This window comes from Pristiophorus japonicus, chromosome 13 (assembly GCF_044704955.1).
Source record: "Pristiophorus japonicus isolate sPriJap1 chromosome 13, sPriJap1.hap1, whole genome shotgun sequence".
Taxonomy (NCBI): Eukaryota; Metazoa; Chordata; class Chondrichthyes; family Pristiophoridae; genus Pristiophorus; species Pristiophorus japonicus.
In genome coordinates this window covers 109,540,147-109,562,806 of record NC_091989.1, presented here as the reverse complement: position 1 = coordinate 109,562,806, position 22,660 = coordinate 109,540,147, and the positions used below count along the sequence as shown (strand labels likewise).

Genomic DNA, 22,660 nt, shown 5'->3' with positions numbered 1-22,660 from the left:
TTTCAAAAAAAAACTTGGAAGGAAAAAGAAATTGCAAATTCTGGAAATGTGAAATAGCACAATTTCTGAAGAAACACAGCAAGCCCATCAATATTTGAAAAGATAGATTAACCTTTCAAGTTGCAACTATTTCCAAAGTTCTGGCTGGAATCTTGAGGTTATCTGCTAATCTAAGAATGTCCAGCTTCGGGACTTGATTTGCTTCAAACGATATCTTTAGTTCTATACTATCATCATCATAGGCAGTCCCTTGAATCGAGGAATACTTGCTTCCACGTTAAAAAATTCACAGGTGTTTCAATGAAGGACCTAAAATTCCAGGTCCTGAACTAAATCTTGAAGGGTGGAAGATGCCTGTGCGTGAACTTTTTTTTTAACGTGTGGTGGCTGTTGCACACCAGCCACCACACGGGCCTGAGAGAGCTAGGTCTTGGTCCAGTGGCAAGGATTAACCAAGACGACTGGCGACCAGCTCTGCTGCATGGAACTAGTGCGCACACATTAGTTCTATAGTGAAACTACAGCCCTGGGCCAAAAAGTGCTGGCAGCTGCGCGCGTGCATAGTGGAGTCTGCGCGTGTCCCTACCTGTGTGCCTTGCCCCGCGCCTCCTCCACTGCCCTTACCGCCTCGGCGCCGGGACTGGCTCCTCCTTTGCGGCGGGGCCCACCCAACCAGCTCGGTGCTGCAGTAGATGAGTAGAAACTTTTAATTTTTTATTTATTGATGTTTGTTTATTTTTCATTTATTGATTTATTTATCATTTATTATTGATGATGGCTCTTTATTGGTAAAAGTGAAGTGTTTAACGCTTTGGAAAGTCCCTTAACTTCCCTCTAACTTCCCTTCCCTCTCCCCACCCCCCCCTCCCCCCCAATCTCTGGCTACCTGCGCATAATTCCAAGGTGTACACAAGCTTTTTCTGAGCGTACAGAAGTCGACACTTACTCCTGTTCAAAGTTAGTTTGGAGTAACTTTTCGCTGCCTAAACTTGCAAAACAGATGTAAGTAGCTGGTAACTCCCCCTTTTGGGGGAACAAAACTGAACTAAAATGAAACTAAACTAACTCACTAGAACTGGAGCCAACTAAATGCCGAGAATTGCGTTTTCTAAGATAGCCCAAACTAAACTAGTTGCTCCAAAAAAATAGGAGCAACTCCAGCCGAAACTTGGGCATATGTCTTTACTTATGCTGATTTATTTAACTTCCTCATTCTCTCTTGACTCTTAGTTCCCCATTATTTCCAGAACGCTTTTTGCGTCTTCTACCTTGAAGACCGATACAAAGTATTTGTTTAATATCTGTCATTTCATTATTGTCCATTATAATTTCTCCTGTCTGCCTCTAATGGGCCTACATTTACTTTCACTCATCTCTTCCTATTTATATACCTATAGACATGTTTACAATCTTGTTTTTATGTCTCTTGCTAATTTACATTCCTTTTCTTTCTCAATTTCTTGGTCTTTCTTTGATGAATTCTTAAATCCTCAGGGATTCCTGTGGGATTTTTGTGCCTTAAAGGAATGTATATTTGTTGTAAAACTGCAGGTTGCAATTGTTAAGTGTCATTAATGCCCATGTCCAAGGGGTCTCAGCTGAAACAATGGCCTGAGGTAAAGCATCCAAATACACAGAGCTAGCATTGACTCTAGGAAGACCTCCATCACTCCGCTAGCCACCAAAATTAAAATGTCGATGTCCGTAACTATTAAGGATTTGTAGCTGTTTTGACCCGCATACAAGAGTTTTCCTGTGTCTTGGCATCAATTTTCTCAGTATAATTCAACAATCAGCAACAATGGTGTTGGGAACCAGCTTAATTAAACATGAAAATCGTAAACGTGTTAAATCAAAAAAAAGTGACAAATCAATTCCAGGAAATCTACAGACCTTTTAGTCTACTCAGTCAGAGCAAACTCTAGGAATAGCCATACAATATCCTGGTAAACAGCCAAAATGACTTCAAAACGGGACGCTATTACAGGTACCTGACTTGCATCATTGACCTTGATGTATATTAGCTGAACTCTGGTGAATCTGTACTTCCAAAAAGCGCTTCACAAAATGCTTCTCAAAAGTTTGCAGGATAAGTGAGAATTCAATGTAAAACCTGGAAATGGATAAGGCCACTAAAAGAAAGAAAGGACAGTTAGGGGCGTGAAGTTGGAATGGGGGATGGTGGAGTACCTCAGGATTAAATGTTGGGACCCTTACTGATTCTAATTTATATCAACAAAACAGTCAAGTTTGAAGATGATTGGAAGCTGGCCAAGTATGAGGAAATAGCCAAGGATCTACAATAGTGGTGAGATAAAGTATGCAAATGGGCAGAACTGTGGTAGATTTCATTTAATATACAAGGTACTGCATATTGGTATAAAAATGGACAGCTTACTTGGTTTTAAGTTTGTATAGAATTTACAGCACAGAAGCAGGCCATTCAGCCCTACTATGCTGATTATGTTCCATATGAGCCTCCTACCACCCTATTTCATCTAACACTAAAGTTATTTTCTATTTTTCCTTCCCTCCTCTCAAGTAGGTACCAACTCTTGTGTGGTGACAGCACCCCTCCAGTACGTCACCAAGGAGGTATTCTTCATTTATGAGCCCAGATAGTGAGTAATTAACTTCTGAGTTCAATCCTGCCATCCAGGCACACAGGCAATTGCCACCAGAAGTTGAAAAAGTGACTGCACTGAGATTCGGGGCTGACTTTTCCTCCTAGCCCAGCAGCCCCTAGGCTAATTGTAGCACCCAAACTGCTGTTCCAATTAACTAAAGGTTGAAAGTGATTTGGGGATGTTCGTACACCTCGCACTTACCATGTCAATGCACTGCAGAGCCGTTATTAACAAAGGTAATGGAGTATTGGTAGCGTACAAGACACAGGAGGTGATTCTAAAACTATACAGTGATTTAATGAGACTTCGTCTTGATTACTGTCTATGTTTGGTCATCGGGACATAAAGGAAAAATTGAAGCCTCTGGGAAGGAGGAATTGAAAGAGCAGCAGGGCTGATCATCAAGATCATAGGGCTGAGCTATGAGGGTAGATTTGGGAAACGTGTGTTAAGTCCTGAAAGCAAGTGACTGAAGGGTGAAGAGCAAAATTAGGACTGATGTGTGAAAAAATTCACCCTAAGGATGATGTTAGATCTCTTAATTTCCAATTAAATACGAACTCCGATTGTAGTTTTAACTTTTTAATCTTGGCCGAGAGCAACAAACTGCTGACTGATTGCCAGTTCCTTTGTCTTACTGAGACACATGGTCAAAATGGCTGTATTTTATACCGGGTTCAATTTACAGAAAAGAACTCTCCTTCTTTGACCTTATTGGCTCACTACCCAAGGTCCGAAAATGTCAAGTTGATTGATGACTTAACGCAATGTGGCTGAAATGCATGTCGCATCTCTGACTTGTTGTCTGAATTTTCACAGCCTGTCTAAATGCAGCCTGTTTGAATTCTCTATCAGATGATTACTTGAAATTGAGCCATTGGAGCATAGAACCGTGGTCATTCAAGAACCTATTGGATAGTATAATGGTTTTCATTTTGGATTGGTGAGATAAATTGAGCCAAATGGTCATCCTTTATCATGCTTCTGAGCTTCTACTGATCAAATCAGATCTAATGCCATGCCATTCATCATAATTGATCTTCAACTTGTGAATCGGTTTCCTTTATCTTTCTAGGGACCTTATCCTCATGTTCAATCCTAATCTGATATCAAGTCTTCTTGCCACTGGACTATTCTGAGCAGTATTTCATATTACCGCTTGAAGAATATCTTGCAACAAATCTTATTGTGTAAACCAGTCCAGTCGTGTTTGGCACTTGGGTTGATTTTGAGAGTTTGACCGGAGGTCAGTGGGCCACATCGGTTTTGCTATTCATTCAAATTAATGGGCATAGAATCATGTGGAGTTTGCTGACCCCTGCACCTGAATTCTTGATGCGTGCTTCAGCATGTAAAGCTCTGTGCCAGGAGTGCAAATTCAGAAAGTCTTCCCTGATAATTCTGACAACTAAGGCAGTCTTTTGAGAATTTTTAAATTACATTAACAGCAAGTGAATTCATTTTTCTAATATTTACATCTATTGCATTGAAGTATCTGATATAGCTGGCAGGGAAGGTTTCAGATCTCACTACTTTCCTTCTGAGATCTGTACTATGTCTTGGTTCAATAATATCTTAATTTTGCTGCTGCATTAAATTTAGCCATTTGCACCTGGCACCATAATCAGTCTAAATGCCCTAAGCCAGCTTTATCTCTGCGAGTAACTTCTGGAGATCCACTATTGAAGTTGCTAAATCAGGGCGGGCAATTATTTGGGCTGGAGAGCCACTTAAGTTTTGGTGAGCTGTTGAGGGCCACCTACCAAATGTTCCATTAATCGCGTGGTCCTGCGCAGGCCGCTCCCTAGCTTCTGCTGCTGGAAGAGATGCTGTGCTTGCGTGGCTGCATAGGTGGCTGGCCGTGCAGCAAATTTAAAGGGACTGCGCGTGAAAAAAAATGAGTAAACATTGCATAAACATAAATTCAGATAATAGATGCTATCTTACATACACAACATGTATTCGATACTGCTTAGAAATTAATCGAAGATAAATGTTGAAAATATTGTGGTATCTTCTGGTCTCAGTAAATCAGTGCTGTGAAATTGAACTGAACCCTCTTTAGAGCCTGTGTCAGCAACAATTTCCCACCTCAGTCATCCTTCTGTCCCTCTGCAAAGATTACTAGTGCTGTCCCAATTTGTGCCAGATGAGAACTTCCATTCCTTCGTACTCTGGATACTGGGAGAAGAAAGATGCAGCGCTGGTCACTTTCTTCGGTAAAAGAGTTGTGGAGATGACTCTGCTCTAAAATGTATAGGGCATATTTGAGTAGGGAGTGCATTCTGGGTACGGACATCTGCCATTGGGGCCCAGAATCACGGAATGGATCCTTTTAAGATCGGGCCATGGAGAATCACTTGCGAAATATTGATTTGAATGAAGTATTACTGTTATTTTTTTCTAGCCTGCAGTTAGTCTGTCTCTGACATGAGACGTGAAAGTGGATAGATGAATGTGCAGCTCGAGCTCCGGCTCCCGTTCTATTTCTGTCCCATCCAGCGGGCCAGATAGAATGACTTGGCAGGCCGGATATGGCCTGCGGGCTGCATTTTGCCCACCACTGTGGTAAATGATGCTTGTTTAAAAAGTATCCCTGCCCCTCCAACCCCTGCTACTTCTGATCCTTGTTCAAGCTGTTTTTTGTAACTTGTGTGAATACTCATCCACCCCACTTGTCGTTGTGTTGCAGTTGCTAGCTGTCCTAAAGAAAGGTGATGGTGATAAAGAACCCTATCCATTGCTTCACTAAAAGAGCTCACATTTGTATAGCAATCTACTATGTTCTTGGTGTACCAAAGCTTTGCAGTCAATAGAATACTTTTATAGAAGTGAACTCTATATTATGTAGGCAAATATGGCAGTCAATTTGCAAAGTCACGCAAACAGCAAATATCTATTTTTGGTAATTCACTGAGTTCCCTGTTCTTTGAATAGTGTGAATTATTTTTGTGTCCATCTGCCAGACTTTTGGTTTAACAATGGAGCTGCATGTTTGATTTCATGCTCACAGTATTTCTGATTAATTCTTTGAAACATTTTGATACTTAAGGGATGTGCTGAAATGCTAATAGATGCAAGTATTTCATCTTTCCTTCCACATCTTTTTCTTAATTCTTTCACACTCTCTCTCTTTATATCCCCTCTTTTTTGTTTTCTCTCATTCTGGCTTTTTTTTCTCATTCTGGCTTCTCTTTCTCATGCACAGCCTCGGTAAACAGCGAGCGAAAGACCAAGAATATTTCTGCACATAATCACTCCGTTCATTTAATCTTGCTGTTCTGCATTTTATTTTTTCTCTTCTCTCATTTCTTTTTCTCCTTTGCGCACTTTGTTACCACCTTATTTCTACTTTCTCACACCTTGTGCTGCTCTTCAGCTTTTACTCTTTATTTTCCTTTCTCTTTATTCTCCTTTTAATCTTTCTGAAAAAGTTGAACTTCACTCAACTTGTTGCCATGAGCTAGCGATCTTGAAGACTGACTGCTTACAGCCAAATTATTTTATTTTCGTGTACTGTTTCTCCACCACCACATCCCTCCCCACCCCATTCCATTCTGTGTAAAATGCCACATTTTGTTATTTCTAGAGTAGATTAAGTGTAAGCCAATGGAGGATATTGATCAGATGAATCACTGACAATATTGTGACTAAGTTAATTTAGTAAATTTTCTGCCTGGCTCATCAGGATTCACACTTTTAATATATATTTGCTTTCCTAGTCAGTGGTCCAAAAATGTCATTTGGCTGAGAAGTCCCCTGGTATTTTATAAACATGTGGTTGTAGTTGAAGTGTTGCAGTGGTGAAGTTTGCCACATAAATGGATGAGTAACTGCTGGCCATTAATTATTCTTGACACCTTAAACACTTTGCACAGTTCAAATAAATGTAAGTGTTAATCCATGATCACATGGCATTTCTCTAACTTGATTTTAAAATGAGTGGGGGAGAAAAGGACACGAGTTGTGCTTGAGGGACTGAAGAACGATATATCGCGAAGTTCCTCTCCATGTTGTGGAAGTGCATCCCTGGTTTCTATTACATTGAGGAGTGGCTACAGTACTTGTCCCTCCCAAAATACCCAAGGAAGTATCCCTGTCTTAAGTTCAAATAATGCAAAAAAAACGGGAGGAGACAACATAATATTTTATTGCTAAGTAGAAACTTAATCTTGGTTTTCATTGGCTTTTTAAATTATTGGGATTGCAACGATGTCGTCTTTGATGTAAAAGTATCAAAACCAGAACGTAGGTGCTGTTAACCAGTAAACTGGTCAGCAATCGTTGATGCGCCACATTCATTAAGTAAACCAGACTGTGCTAATATGTTTAAACTCCAAAATGGATCAGTGGCAAATATTTCTATCGTCCCAGACTCGTGGTATAAGTAGGGACTTGGAAGAACCAATGACCAGCTGCAGCACACAAAGGGAGCGGGATCCTGTATAGGGGTCTGCAGGACCCTGGGCCCAAATTTGGCCAGGAGTAGTTCTGTTTTTTTTGAGGCAATTTGATTTTTCTGGAGTATCTTAAAAATCCCTATCCGGCACATTTGATTTGTGCCAATGTAAGGGAGTTAAGATTTCTTTTGTTTTTTTTTTCAAAAGGGAGTGTTACCAGCCACTTATGCCTGTTTTGGCCAGTTAAGCCAGTTTGGACAGCTAATAGTTGCTCCGAACTAACTTAGGCCAGCGTATGTGGCCGCACAAAAAACCCTTGCGAAGAGTTAAGAAATCAGCGCAGGTAGCCAGAGATGGGGGGGGTGGGGGGAGAAAGAATGGAGGACCTTGCAAAGCACTAAACACCTTCACAACAACATTCAAGAAGCATAAAAACCATCAATAAGTTTTACTTTTTATTTATTTTTTATTTAAGTCCTATCGAAGGGGGAGGGGGAGGGAGAAGGAGGGGGGGGGGTGAGAGAGGAGGCATTGGAGGCATTTAAAAACCAGGATGATAATTTTGAAATCAAGACATTGCTTAACTGGGAGCTGAATGTGACTTGATGCGCAAGTTAATACACAGGCAGCTGCGTTTTGGATCGTCAAGTTTACGTAGGGTAGAATCTGAGGCCAGTCAGGAGTGCATTGGAATAGTCAAGTCTAGAGATAACACAGGCATGGATGAGGGTTTCAGTAGCGGATGAGCTGAGGCAAGAGCGGAGACGGGTGATATTATGGAGGTGGAAATAGGCGGTCTTAGTTATGCTGCGGATGTGTGGTCGAAAGCTCATTTTAGGGGTCAAATATGACACCAAGGTTACGAATAGTCTGGTTCAGCCTCACAGAAGTTGGGGAGAAGGATGGAGTCCGTGGCTAGGGAACGGAGTTTTTAATTGGAGAAAATTTCTGCTCATCCAGAACTGGATGTGGGACAAGCAATCTGACAATTGAGATACCGTGGAGGGGTCGAGAGAAATGGTAGTGAGGTATTGCTGAGTGTCATCAGTGTACATATGGAAACTGACGTGTCTTTAAAGCAATCTCAAAGTAGTGTGCATGATATTAAAGCACACTTTACTCACTGCTTCCTCATTAGCATTTGAGGGTACACTGTACTAATAAGTACTTTCTGACAACTCGGATGATTGAAGAGCAGGTGGAAACAGTGTAGGATGCAGTGAAGATAGCTGTGGTCTTTTAGTGGATGAATGGACAGATTCATGTGATCGAGCAAGAACGATGAGTCATAGCTCTGTCTCCATGAAGGAATGCAGCCTTCTGAAAGGTTCCATTGGGAATGTATGACTTGGGGGAGGGCAGACTGGTTGTCTGGGGTCTCGGCCATTTCCTGTTGGTGTGGATTTGCTGGACTTTGCTGTGACTATGCTGATTCATGATCTCCAATTACAGAAGCTGTGGGAGGGCAAGATTACTACTGCTGCCCTCCCACCAAAATCGGAAACAGAGTTAGGATGTGGTCAAACAGGAATCCAAGGCTGACCAATTGCTGTGGTTCATAAAACAGCATGTAGCCAGATCTTGTGAAATATAGCAAGAGCCTACGTAGTGAAACTGAGCATTTCATGAGATCTCAAGATGCTAAAGAACAGCACGTGTCTGTAGAAGCAAAGTACACTGCTGAGAATGAATATAGTTTGATATAAAACTGTTGAAAATATTAATTTCCTCACTGCATTTAAGCTCCTCCTCAATTTCTGTTACGTAATAGTAAACTGAGTATTCATCTAAAGAGATTGAGTCACTGCAGTTTATGGCTCAAGGCCTTATTTGGTCAAGTTGCCACCAACAAAAAGCTTGCATCCCCTCACTGGCACCTAACAAATTGACCGTTACAATTATCATGGAATCTTTTCAGTGTTTTTTTTGGAGGGGGAAGAAATAGTTGGATTTAATGTGCTTTTGTGGTTACTGATTGGAATGCTTGTTGAGTGCCAAGACGATGGCTTTTTTTTTTGTCAGCTAAGTATTGGTAGTGTATATAAATCGGAGCAGAGCCCCATTTGAGTGCTCCTTCATATGGATGAAAGTGGGATTGATGCCTAACCAGTGAAAAGGTAGCTGTTTACATTGCTGAGTTGATGTGAAACTTCAGTTGGTGTTTAGTATTCAGAATTGCATGTCATGAAAATTCCTATCTGCATATTTCCCCTCACCTATCTTTCAACATAGTCCTAGTTCGTATTAATAAGATCATTCAATTTGAAATGTATATTAATTGTGATAGCAACAGAAGATTAAAAAATTAGCAATAAAATCCACTCTATACAAAATGAAAACGGCAAATCTGACGCACGGTTGTGCTGAAAATACATAAAGTTTATCAGCATTTGAAAAGTCAAAGTATAGGTTAATGTTTCAGGTAGAGGTTCTGGTGAGTCTTCAGTAATATTTTCCCCTGCAAACGCTGGCAGACTTGCAGTGTATTTCTAGTACCTTTTATGGTTTTAAATCCATTTTGTTCCTCGTTGTTAGAATTTTGAATTTTTCCTCACGTTGAAACTGAAGTTGACAGTAATCTTGGCAGGAGGTGCTCCCCGTTCTAGTTTCAGCAGGTATGTAAGTAACAGTTGGAGGAGTCATTGCAGGGATGGAAATTAGAATTTTAATCCCCTGGGTTGGTGAAGTAAAAAATAAATTAAAAATTGGAAACCTGACCTTTGCCCACTTCTGGTTTTAACCAAAAGGCAACTAATTTCTCTGGAGGCGGACTGTAATTTAAATTTTTAAATAAGGCTGCGTGCCTCGTTTTACCACAGTTTAAATGTTGTGGGCTGGGTTTCCCAAGGCTTGGGGAACGCAGTGTCTGTCGGGAGGTGGGAATGGCCGGATCCAGCAGTTAAGTGCTTTATCAGCACTGCTCCTGGGTGCCAGGATGTGCAGGTGTACACACTCTCTATCTCCCACGTTAACCTGCTTCCCTCCCTGCGACCTCCGACCTTGCATCCACGCTCTCACCTGTGACCTAGCGTCCGCGATCTCCCCTCCGATCTCTCTCTCCTATCTCTCTCTCCTCACTATCCGCTTCCCGCCTGCGGTCTCCCAGCGCAGGCCTTCTTGCACAGCCAGCAAGCCAGCCTCTCAATATAGTTGGTTGCTGGCCAGGAGACAGAAATAAAAAAAAGTTGAGACTCTGCCATTAAATTCGACAGGACCTCTGGGTTTCCTGACTGCATGTGCCCCACCCTCCACTGTCATTGTCGCTCCCTCCCTGTAAACGGCCTTCCTTTCTGTAATAGTGTCCTGTAAATTCAGGCATATTGATGGGGATAATGAGAAATTAAAGGGGAAGATGAAATCAGCTGTGGTAGGTTCTCTTTAGGGGGCGGTGGACTGAGACATTGTACTTCTGGAGGAAGTATGTGGTTTAACGGTTTCTGTTGCACAGACTTGTGTTTCCCCTCTCTCCAGCTAGATAGTCATGGTTCTTTTCAGATGAAGGAAATTGGACTAATGTGGTTGTTGGGGTGGTGTAAGGTATGGTGTTGGTAAGAAGGGTTAGGATAAATATACTGGATAATCAAAGCAATATTCTGATTTTTGTTTGTAGCTATTAAGGCATTACATTTTTTTTAAATTACTGGCAGCTCTGCAGGCAGTTAAAAGACAGCCAAAGTGTACAGGAAGTCATGAAGACCAAAGTAGAGGTCAGCTGACTTCCTGTAGGTTTTGGCTTGTATCCACATCTCCAGAAAGGGGGTTTCTTGCAACAAAATGTTTCACTGAAGCCTTTGCACACATTTTGGGCCCAAGTTTCCACACGATAAAAAACGGGCGCCCCTCCGAGCTGGACGCCCGTTTTTGCGCCGGAAAAGAAACGCGCGATTCTGGAGCGCCCTGCAGCTCCATGTCTGCTTGGCGTGGCTCCCAGGGGGGCGGAGCCTACACTTGCACCGATTTTGTAAGTGGGAGGGGGCGGGTACCATTTAAATTAGTTTTTTTCCTGCCGGCAACGCTGCGCGTGCGCGTTGGAGCGTTCGCGCACGTGCAGTGTGAAGGAAACATTGGCACTCAGCCATTTTTGTAGTTCTTTGTAGCTGTTTAATTTTTGAACATTTTTTTAATAAAAGCACATTGCCATCAGCACTGAGGCTTCTTGCAGCAGTGAGAAGGCTGCAGGAAGCCTCAGAAAGTTAAGGCAGCCGTCCATCCCCCCCGCGCCCTGTGGAAACGAACGACTGCTTCCCCCCAGCGGGAACGAACGGCTTCCTCCCCCCCGCGGGAACGAACGGCTGCTTCTCTCCTCCCCCCCCCCCCCCCCCCCCGCAGCATTCTCCCTGGCTGAAGCACTTTCAAACAGGTTGGAAGATGGTTTATTTAATCTTTTCTTTGCTTATAAATTTTTATTCAGGTTGGATTTATTTGTATAAGTATAAATAAGGATTTATTATAGAATTTAATGACTTCCCTTCCCTCTCCCCCTCCCCCCACCTCGTTCTGGACGCCTAATTTGTAACCTGCGCCTGATTTTTTTAATGTGTAGACAAGGTTTTTTCAGTTCTACAAAAATCTTCACTTGCTCCATTCTAAGTTAGTTTGGAGTATGTTTTCACTGGAAACTTTCAAATCAGGTGTCAGTGGCTGGACACGCCCCCTTTTGAAGAAAAAATTCTGTTCCAAAGTGGAACTGTTCTACCTGACTAGAACTGCAGAAAAAAAAATGTGGTGAATTGCGATTTCTAAGATAGTCCGTTCTCCACCAGTTGCTGTTCAGAAACAAAACCTATGCCCGCAGATATCTCAAACTAATCAAGTCTGAAAAATTTTGAAGAGCGAAAGAAAAACTGGTGGGGAACTTGGAGTAACTAGCCGCAGATGAGTTTGCAATTTTCTTGGACGTCTGCATATAGTATTCAACTTGCTATAATTTTCTGTTCACCCTGCTCTCCAGAAAAAAGCAGTTCCATATAGTGATTGCTTTCTGATTATAGATCTTCTTGAGGTCAAAGTCCTAATTGTGTAGTTCATGTATATAATTATAAATATCTAGAATGACCACATTAAGTTAGTGTTCAGAAAACGGTTCAACTTTTATTGTAGAAAACTGATTTTTTTTTGCTGAGAAAGTTTGTCTAATTTGCTCAGTGGTGCACATGGAAGTCCAGGTGCCTTTTGACTCTGCTTTATGCATTAATGTCTGTAGTTTGGTTATCCACAGACTGGCAGGGATTTCGTGTGAGCCGAAAGTTGCTCTGAACCACGACAGATAAGAAGTCCTCAATTTCTGGCAGTTTTCCAAGAACAAATCCCACCTCTTGTATTTCAGAGATTAAAATCCTTGCCACAAAGCGTTGGTATAAGCCTTGATTGGAACGGTGACCTGTCCCAACAAACAGTTCATATGATTGAAAAAGAAAACACTGTTTCATATTGCATTTTGCTTCGGGCCAATTAATTTTAATGCTAATTGTAACCTGTGCTGCTCACTGTACAATGCAGAATTTGGAGAAAGCAAACTTAAATGTCATGTGTTGGAGAAATGAATGAGTGCTGTTAGAAAATTGAAGCCCTGATGTGTGGTCCTTTCCACTGGCACTGCCTTGTGTTTAGATTTGAACAAAGGCACTGAGCAGTGTGAACTTGCTTTTAACAGCAACATTTCCCAACCTGTGTCAGCAAAATGAAACAATTAAGTGTTCATATTAGAATTCACAGACAGAATAAAATGCTGTTCTGAGATGGTGGTGAAATGGTTAATCTATCATTTCTCTTGGCGCAAAAAAGAGCTGCCCTTGATTACTTTCAATGTATGACCGTTGCGAAACTTTAGTGTAAAATTATTCTAAATCCTGAGAGTCTAAGGATTGCCTAACTGCTCCTTGAATCCACGCAACCCTCTATCTACAGCAGGAAACCCAAACCCCATCCTCCCCAACTCTCCAAAATAAAAACCGAGTGTCTTCAAGAAGCATCTGAGATCTCCCAATGGCTCCTGTGCACTACCTAGTGCGAAACAGCCATGCAAACTCTCAGGTTTTAGTTTTGCTAAGTTAATGGATTTCAATCAGGATGGTGATATGGTGCTACAATTGTCTGCTGTGTTCCTGGATTAGGAAGGGAAAAATCATCCAGAGTTCCTTCTGATCTGTCTGAAGCCTGTTTTATATTGTACATGTGTGGCTGTTTGCTGAGACAGGATTAAAAAATATATATATTTGTATAGCACTTTTCACATTCTAGGATGTGCCAATTAAGTATTTTTTGAAGTGTAATTACTGTTATGTAGGTAAACACGGCAGCCCATTTCCACACAAGGTCCCACAAGCAACGATGAGGATACTCTACAAATATTGCCAAGGAACTCTGTTTAATGTATCATCTGAAAGATAACACTCCCTCAGCCTAGATTCTGTACTCTAATCTCTGGAGTGGGATTTAAACCCATAATCTTCTGACTAGAGTGGCATCGAGTGATACCAGTGAGATTGGGCTTGACTGTGATCTCTAATAGTCTGCTGATGTGCACTATTTAGACTCGCAGGTGTTAAATGTCACTTGAGTGAGGTACTGGAAATGGGTGGCATCTGGGGAACTAGACTCCAGTCTGAGGCTGGCGAGATGGGTCTAATTGATATGGCAAGAACTCTTAATTCCCATGAATCCTGTAGTCCGCAGGCATAATGAAGCTCGCTCAGGAATTGAAAAATAGGGCCAATATCTGTAGATGACGACCTGCAAATATTTGAGAATAGAAATACATACCCTCCAACCCTGGTCAGTACAGTTAAAGTATTTAACATTGTTTGCAAGCTCCACAATCTTTTCTTCCCAGAGTGTCCAGAAAATGTAAATATAGCAAAAGGAAAAGTTTTGGAAAGAGTACTAGCAAGGATGCTAACCGACAATTAATAGGAATTCATCTGTGAGCTGGGAACAGTGAGAACTTTTAAAACTGGAATTTGGTGAGTGGGAATTCAGTTCTAAGGGGAAAGGAGGTGCTAAGTAAATTAATACAGGATTAAAAGCTAAGTGTTCCACTTATTTACGCTTCCTTTAACAGAACTATATTGTAGATTGAGGCGACTAAACTTACTTTAAAAAAAAAAGAAATAAGTAAGCAAGGGGGAAAAACCTAACCAACAGCTTTAAATAATAAAAATGTAATAAAATCTGATTTCTGTTGGAGACAAATAGATAATTGAGCCATTAAAAATGCCTGAAGGAAATCAAATTAAATCTATCTGATGGCAGCACAGGAATTTGTGGACAATGAGGCTGCCCTGGATGAATACTGCTCTGGGAAATGTCTATCTCTAGTCACTCTGCCTCAGTCATTGAGCTGGAGCATGAGTTAGAAGCACTCCGACACATAAGGGAGGGGGAGGAACATCTCTAGACTTTACTCCAGAACACAGTCACACCACGTAGAGGTACGGGGAGATGAGTGTTTGACTGATGGTCTGGAGGGTAAGGGGAACCTCGTGGTGGCAGGGAAGGAGGAACCACAGAATTTGATCATGTCCAACAGGTACGATGCACTTGCAACCTGCGGGAATAAGGAAGAAGGCTACAGGGTAGCTACTAACCAAGGCACCATGGAGCAGGAGGCATAACTTAAAGGGTTCAATTTATGAGGACAGTTTATAGAATCATAGAAATTTACGGCACAGAAGAAGGCCATTCCACCCCATCATGTCTATGCTGGCCGATAGAGCTATCCAGTCTAATCCCACTTTCCAGTTCTTGGTCCGTAGCCCTGTAGTTACAGCACTCAGTGCATATCCACGTACTTTTATGTGATGAGGGTTTCTGCCTCCACCGCCTTTTCAATCAGTAAGTTCCAGATACCCGCCTCAACTCTCTTCTAACTCTTCTATCAATTACTTTAAATCCAGCCTAAGCAACCTTTCCTCGTAGTTAAAATTCTCCAGTCCTGGCAACATCCTTGTAAATCTACACTCTATAGTGCAATCACATCTTTCCTGTAATGTGGTGACCAGAACTGTACACAACTGTGGCCAATTAGTGTTTTACACACTTCCAGCATAACCTCCCTGCTCTTATTATCCCTGCAGGGTCCATTGGATAGCGATGACCTCCCTCGTGACCAGAGAAACATGCTCTCTTTTTTTTTTCCCCCCTCTATTCCATTTCTGCCAGTAAATCTGAAAAGAAAGACAGGTCAATGCTTTGGGTATGACCACTGATGAAGACCCTGAAGCAGAATCACTTTTCTGTTTGTTGACCAATTTTCTATCCATGCTAGTATATTTCCTGCCAACCCCATGAGCTCTCATCTTGCATGGCAACTGTTGTGGCACCTTATCAAATGCTTTTAAAATAAATTTTATGAATTGATAAGTTGTTCTTGAGCCACTTTAAGCATAATGCACTATTCTGGTTATTCAGATATTGATCATTAAACTACTTCTCCCTATACTATGGAACGACGGCTCAAAATGCATCTTTCTACATACTGAACTAGACTTCTCACTCCAATATTTACCATGATATTTAGAATCAGTTGGCTTAAAATTACTTTTTTGCACTGATACTTCTTTTGTAGTTCCATGGTGCAGGAGAATGGGTCAGATTCATACAAAAGCAAAATATTGCGGGTGCTGGAAATCTGAAATAAAATAGAAAATGCTGGAAATACACAGCGGGTCAGACAGCACCTGTGGGGAGAGAGAGAACAGTGTTAACGTTTCAGGTTGATGACCTATTGCCAGAACTCGGATTCATAGTTTCACAACAATGCGATGCCTTCTTGTAGTTTATTGAAGAATTCTACTAATGAGAATTTATAAATGGTAATGAAATGCTTTGACGTTAACAATCATAGCAACCCTTGGGTATGTAATGTGATTGTCTCAAAAAACATTTGTAATATATTTTGTTTTAGTAATCTACACTTTTAATTTCTCATTATATAAAATTGCTTGGTGAAGCTCAAGCTGCAACTTCTTTCATGGCTTGTATGACTTTTTTGATCAATGCTATTTAGAGTCTGCTTAACTTTTAATTCAGTATCTTCTTCACATATAGGTGTACTTGAAGGCCCCGATGATTCTTAATGGCGTCTGTGTGATCTGGAAGGGCTGGATTGACCTCCAGCGACTTGATGGCATGGGCTGTCTGGAGTTTGATGAAGATCGTGCACAGGTAAGCAAGAAAATTGGGCAGAGCATTGTTTTACTTAATTTTGCAATTATATCATGTTCCAACAACAACTCCTATCTGCAAGATATATGCATATAGTTTTATTCATTCCATGCTGCATGCAGGAGTCTCGTCATAACACTCTTGCTCTGACCCATGAACACCAAGTTGGTATCTCTAATTTAAAACCATAAGTAAACTGGGTACAAAAACATATTAAGTGTTAGTGCAGCCATTCAGTCTCTTTAAATTCATTTATAAATTGGTTTGGTTTGCAGATAATTTTGTATAATGAGGATTGTATATTGGTCTTTTGACCTGCCAGTGTACTGTGCTATAGAATAGTAGGACTAGCATTTTACCTTCTCGTCCTTGCATAGTGAGTTCCTCTTCAAGTTTCAAAATGGCAGAAATGTGGTCAGGTTGCTATTGGCTGCATCTACATGTCGGAACTTATTTCCAGGTGCCCATAACAGTGACTTGAAAAAGACCTTAACGTGACTTTCACCCATTTGATATTTTTAGAAATGGTTAAGTTTATCTGGTGAGTATCTGAGCCATACAGACCAAACAGCTTGTGCTGCGTTAGTTAGCTCAGCTAGGCAAAAGTGCAACAGTTTAGTCATTGGGTGAGAACAGGATCAGGCCAGTCTCCTGCGCTGGAAGAGTTTGCTGTAAAGGCTTACAAGTGAATAATTGCCTTTTGGGTGGGGTATGAAAAGGTGCCCACTCTGCATGGAATTTTACCCTAGCAAAGAGCTGATACCTTCAGGAATGGAAGGATAAAACAATTGATGAATGATGGAGAAGGACATGCTATTCCTGATAATTGTGCAGCTGTGTATTGAAAAGTCTGCCCTTAAATAACAAATTTGTAGCATATTGAAATGCTGCATGCTACATTTTAACGGGTTTTGTACCAACACAAAAGGCTCACCTGTTGCCTGGTTTATGACGTAAACGTAACTTCTTTGAAGTTGTGCTAAATCATTGACAGTGAGCTCTTTTATATTTACATAACTTTTGGACATATCCCTTTAATCTTTTATTCTTGCTTGATGCCTAGTTTCTCTCTTCCTCAACCCCCCCCCCCCCACTTCCACTTTGTAAAGTGCTATGGCACATCTTAAAAGGCATCGTACATGTGTGTTGCCATTGACTCTCATCATCATCCGCAGGCCCTTGGAATCGAGGAAAACTTGCTTTTGAAGTGAGTTCTTTGGTGGCTGAACAGTCCAATACAAGAGCCACAGACTCTGTCACAGATGGGATAGATAGTCATTGAGGGAAGGGGTGGGTGGGACTGGTTTACCGCACACTCTTTCCGCTGCCTGCGCTTGATTTCTGATCGCTCGCAGCATTGGTACTCAAGGTGCTCAGCGCCCTCCCGAATGCACTTTCTCCACTTAGGGCGGTCTTTCACCAGGGACTCCCAGGTATTAGTGGGAATGTCGCACCTTATCAGGGAGGCTTTGAGGGTGTCCTTGTAACGTTTCCGCTGCCCACCTTTGGCTATGTGAAGGAGCTCCACGTAGAGCACTTGCTTTGGGAGTCTCGTGTCTGGCATGCGAACTATGTGGCCTACCCAGCGATGCTGATCGAGTGTGGTCAGTGCTTCACTACTGGGGATGTTGGCCTGGTCGAGGACGTTGATGGTGCGCCTGTCCTCCCAGGGGGTTTTTAGGATCTTGTGGAGACATCGTTGGTGATATTTCTCCAGCAACTTGAGGTGTCTACTGTACATGGTCCATGTTTCTGAGCCATACAGGAGGGCGGATATTACTACAGCCCTGTAGACCATAAGCTTGGTGGCAGTTTTGAGGGCCTGGTCTTCAAACACTCTCTTCCTCAGGCGGCCGAAGGGAGCACTGGAGGCGGTGTTGGATCTCGTAGTCGACGCCTGCTCTTGTTGATCGGAGGCTCCTGAGATATGGGAAGTAGTCCACGGTGTCCAAGGCCAGATCGTGGATCTTGATGACTGGGGGGGCAGTGCTATGCCGTGAGGACAGGCTGGTGGAGGACCTTTGCCTTAACGGGTGTTTAGCGTAAGGCCCATGCTTTTGTACGCCTCAGTAAATATGTCGACTATGTACAAGGCTTTTAAGTCACACAATTCTTTTTTTAACTGCCTTGTGGATCAAACAGAACTGTCCTGTTGCAGTTGGAATATGCCCTTCATATTACAATTTAAAAGGAATGGTCATTGGCATCAAAATATTTTAAAGGGAGGTTGGCACCTATAACTTTACATTTCTTTGTGGCACCAGCAAGCCCTGGATGACTCATTGAATCAAAAAATGCAGAAGATAATTTGTCTTTTTGTTTGGTTTCTGTACATGAAAATGTGTGACTATATCAGAATGGAGGATGAGAGGCTACGGTGGAGTGCCCCTGCCTCTCAAATAGCCTGATGCCTCGAGCAGAATAGACAATTTCCTAGAGACTCTGGTTGACTATATATTTAATGAGATATTGGTGTACTTCTATCATGGTGAAATGTTAAGAAATTTTGGTTGTGATTTTGTTAGTGTCGTGTCTCATGCAAACTATCTAGTTTCCCATCTATGGCTTGTTTATAGTATTCTTAATCAGCTCTTGGCCAGAATGGATTATAATGCTTCTGTTTACTATTAATGGGAATCTAGCTCACTTTTTTTTTAGACCTTCAGAATGATTTAAATCTGTAATACATTTAAAATGGCTGCGTCATTCCATCAGTACTGTACATGTAGGTAGTGCTGTTGAGGGTAACATTTTGTGATGTATTAAATACAATGGAGCTTAAGTAACTTTGCATGACATCTCCACTGTATTTTTACACTGGCCCCTCCAGCCATCCCTCACTTGATGTGAAACACCTCCAGCAGAATACTCCCAAGAAGCCATAAAAATAAATTACATTCCTTAATGTCCTCATGGGCATACAAGAGAAAATTGGTAGTTATAATGGCGTTGAGGAGACACATAGGGCCCAAGTTTTGGCCTCAGTTGCTCCTGATTTTTTGGAGCAACTGGTGTAGAACGGAGTATCTTAGAAATTCAAATTCTCGGCATTTAGTTTGCTCCAGTTCTAGTCAGAACAGTTTCACTTTGGAACAGAATTTTTTTTTCAAAAGGGGGCGTGTCCGGCCACTTACACCTGTTTTCAAAGTTTCGTCAGTGAAAACTTACTCCAAACTAACTTAGAATGGAGTAAGTGAAGATTTTTGTACGCTCGAAAAAACCTTGTCTACACTTTAGAAAATCAGGCGTAGGGAATTGGGAGAGGGGGGTTTAAAGGGAAGTTTACAAACATTAAACACTTCAGTTTTACAAATAAATAGCCATCAATAATTGATAAAAACATCAATAAATCAACCAATAAATCAATCCAAAAAATAATTTTTTTAAATTAATAATTTTTTAAAAAATCAATAAATAAAACATTTTCTACTTACTGACTGCAGCACCGGGAGCCCTCCAATAGCGTGCTGGGATGACCCCACCCCCCAGTGTGTCTGTCAGTGTCTCTATCTCTCTGTCTGTGTGTGTCTCTTGCTCTCTGTCTGTCAGTGTCTGTGTTTCTGACAGCAGGGGGAGGTTGGGGGGGTGGGGGGAAGAGAAGGAAGGAAGGGAGGGAGAGGCTGAACGGGCCGGGCCTAAGACTTCGAGCTTAGACTTACCGGATTGACCAGGGAGGGAGGGAAAATAAATTGGGGGGGGGGGGGGGTCGGGTCCGGAGCAAGCAGGAGCTGGGTGTGGGAGGAGCCTTATGCACGCAGCCCCAGTGAGCCCCACTGTAGCGCCCCCTACAGCTCATGCTGCGCCGCGCCGAGGGCCAGAGGACCTGCAGGGAGCCGGAGAATCTGGAAGTTTTTTTAGACGCACTTTGTGGCGCGAAAAACGGGCGTCCAGGTCGGGGCTGCACCGTTCTAGGCGCGGCCCGAAATTTGGGCCCATAGAATTCGTCCAGATGAGAACCACTGAAAACTAACATTGTGAAATAGTGAGGAAAAACTGTGAATCCCTGCTCCAAAAAAAACCCTGCAACCGCTGTACTCTTCTTCCTCACCCCACACTGAAATTAAATTGTGGTTTAAACACCACCAAACGACACACCTCACCAATGTTTCCTCTAAGCTGCGCTGCTGTTTGCTGGTCCCATGCAGCCCGGGGTCGGCTTTTCCAATGTTAAGTTTCATGTGTGAAATTCTGAATGGGCTTTGAACTCAAAAAAAAAAAAAAATTAGGGGAAATATTGCACCCCACTCCCTCTATGTGAGCAACTCCGGCTTTCACCCTGATCTCCCCTGCTGTGAAGCAACTTGCATAGGATATATAGAGAAACGGACTATTCGGCCCAACCAGTCCATACCAACATTTATGCTCCACTTGAGCCTCCTCCTGTCTTTCCTTATCTAACTATCAGCATAACCCCCTCTTCCTTTCTCCCTCATGCTTATCTAACCACCCCTAAATTGCAGCTCTACTATTCACTTGGTAGCTCGGTGGTAGCAAGTTCCACATTCTCACCACTCTCTGGGTAAAGAAGTTTCTTCTGAGTTCCCTATTTGATTTCTTGGTGATTATCTTGTACTGATGGCCTCTAATTTTGCTCTTCCCCCACAAGTGGAAACACACTCTCTGTATCTACTCTATCAAAGCACTTCATAATTTTAAAGACCTCTATTAGGGCACCCCTCAGCTTTGTCTTTTCAAGAGAAAAGAGACCCAGCCTGTTCATCCTTTCCTGATGGATATAACCTTTGCATTTCTGGTATCATCCTTGTAAATCTTCTCTACCCCCTCTCCAGTACCTCTATCCTTTTTATAATATGGCGGCCTGAATTGTATGCAGTACCCCCAAGTGTGGGCTCACCAAGGTTTGATACAAGTTTAGCATAACTTAACCACTTTTCAAATCTATCCCTCTAGGGAAAAAAAACTATAGTGCTTGCTTTGCTTTTTTTATGGCATTGTTAACCTCTCACCACTTTGTGATTTGTATATTTGTACTCTCAGATCCCTTTACTCCCCTCTACCCTACCCAGACTCGCACCCTCCAAGTAATGTGACCTCCGTATTCTTTCTACCAAAACTTAATACTTCACACATATCGGTGTTGAAATTTATTTGCCAATTATATGCCCATTCTGCAAGTTTAGTAATGTCTTCCTGCAATTTGTTGCAGTCCTCCTTGGTATTGACTCTCTCTCTTTCCCCCCCGCCCCCCCCCCCCCCACCCCTTCCAAATTTGGTGTCATCTGCAAATTTTGAAATTGTTTTTGATTCCAAAGTCTAAATCGTTTAATATCAATTGTGAACAACAGTGGTTCCAGCACTGATCCTTCTGGAACACCACTTCCCACATTCTGCCACTCTGAATAGCTATCCTTTACCCCATCTCTTTTTGCTTTCTGTTTTGAAACCATGTTATTTGCCCCTTGACTCTGCATTCTCTGGCTTCACTCATTTAGTCTATCATATGGTACCTTATCGAAGGTCTTTTGAAAATCTAGATAAATTACATCTACTGCATTAACCTTGTCTACTCTCTTACCTCTGCAAAAAATTCAATGAGGTTGGTCAAGCAAAACATTCCGTTTGAAATCCATACTGACTATTCATTATTATTATTTTTGGTTTCTAGATGTTCTATTTTCTCCTTTAGTAGGGATTTCATTATTTTTCCTGCCACTGATTTTAACCTGACTGGTCTATAGTTCCCTGGACATGTTCTCTCTCCCTTCTTAAATATAGGTATTATGTTAGCTCTGTCAATCCTCTGGCACTACACCTTATCTAACGAATTATTAAATGTATAGTAATGCCTCTGCGATCTCTTCCCTAGATTCTTTTAAAATCTGTGGATGTAATCCATCCGGACCAGGGGTTTTATCCTGAGTTTGGTTAGTTAATGTATATTCTCTTTTAAATGCAGTTACCTCATTACTTGGTCCCCTTTCCACATACCTTCCTAGCTGTGAATCAAAAATTGGCGCCTCTCAATACCTGCCCCCTTGAGAAGTAATTCTGGCTTGTATCTTCTACCCCCAAACTAATCTGTGCCCTTTATCATGGCCTTGGAGCTTATATAGAAAATATGTGTTTGCCAGTGTTGCTTCTAATTTTGTTTTGCTCCGCACTGACCCTTTAACGGGTTGCACGGGCCAGTCAAAATTCTACACGTGTGCAGTTTTTCTATTTAAGACGGCTCAAGTGCGGCTGCACAGCTTAAAGGAAATGTTGGTGCTTGCCCAATACTTCGGATGATTTCATCCATATGTGCCCACCTGTCCAGAAAAAAAAGACTTGCATTTATATAGCGCCTTTCATGACCTCGGGATGTCCCAAATCACTTTACAGCCAATTAAGTACTTTTGAAATATAGTCACTGTTATAATGTAGTAAATGCAGCAGCCAATTTGCACACAGCAATGTGATACATGTTTTTGTAATGTTGGTTGAAGGATAAATATTGGCCAGGACATT

General features: G+C 41.9%; 1 protein-coding gene across 5 annotated transcripts in view; it reads left to right on the top strand.

The window, feature by feature from the left end:
• Nucleotides 1–22,660, top strand: part of cbfb (core-binding factor subunit beta) — a 103,440-nt gene that overhangs the window by 54,465 nt on the left and 26,315 nt on the right. For all 5 annotated transcript variants that reach the window (XM_070897856.1, XM_070897857.1, XM_070897859.1 and 2 more), the window contains exon 4: nucleotides 16,076–16,192. In XM_070897856.1, the coding sequence (XP_070753957.1) occupies nucleotides 16,076–16,192 (117 nt within the window). The remainder of the gene's footprint in view (nucleotides 1–16,075; nucleotides 16,193–22,660) is intronic.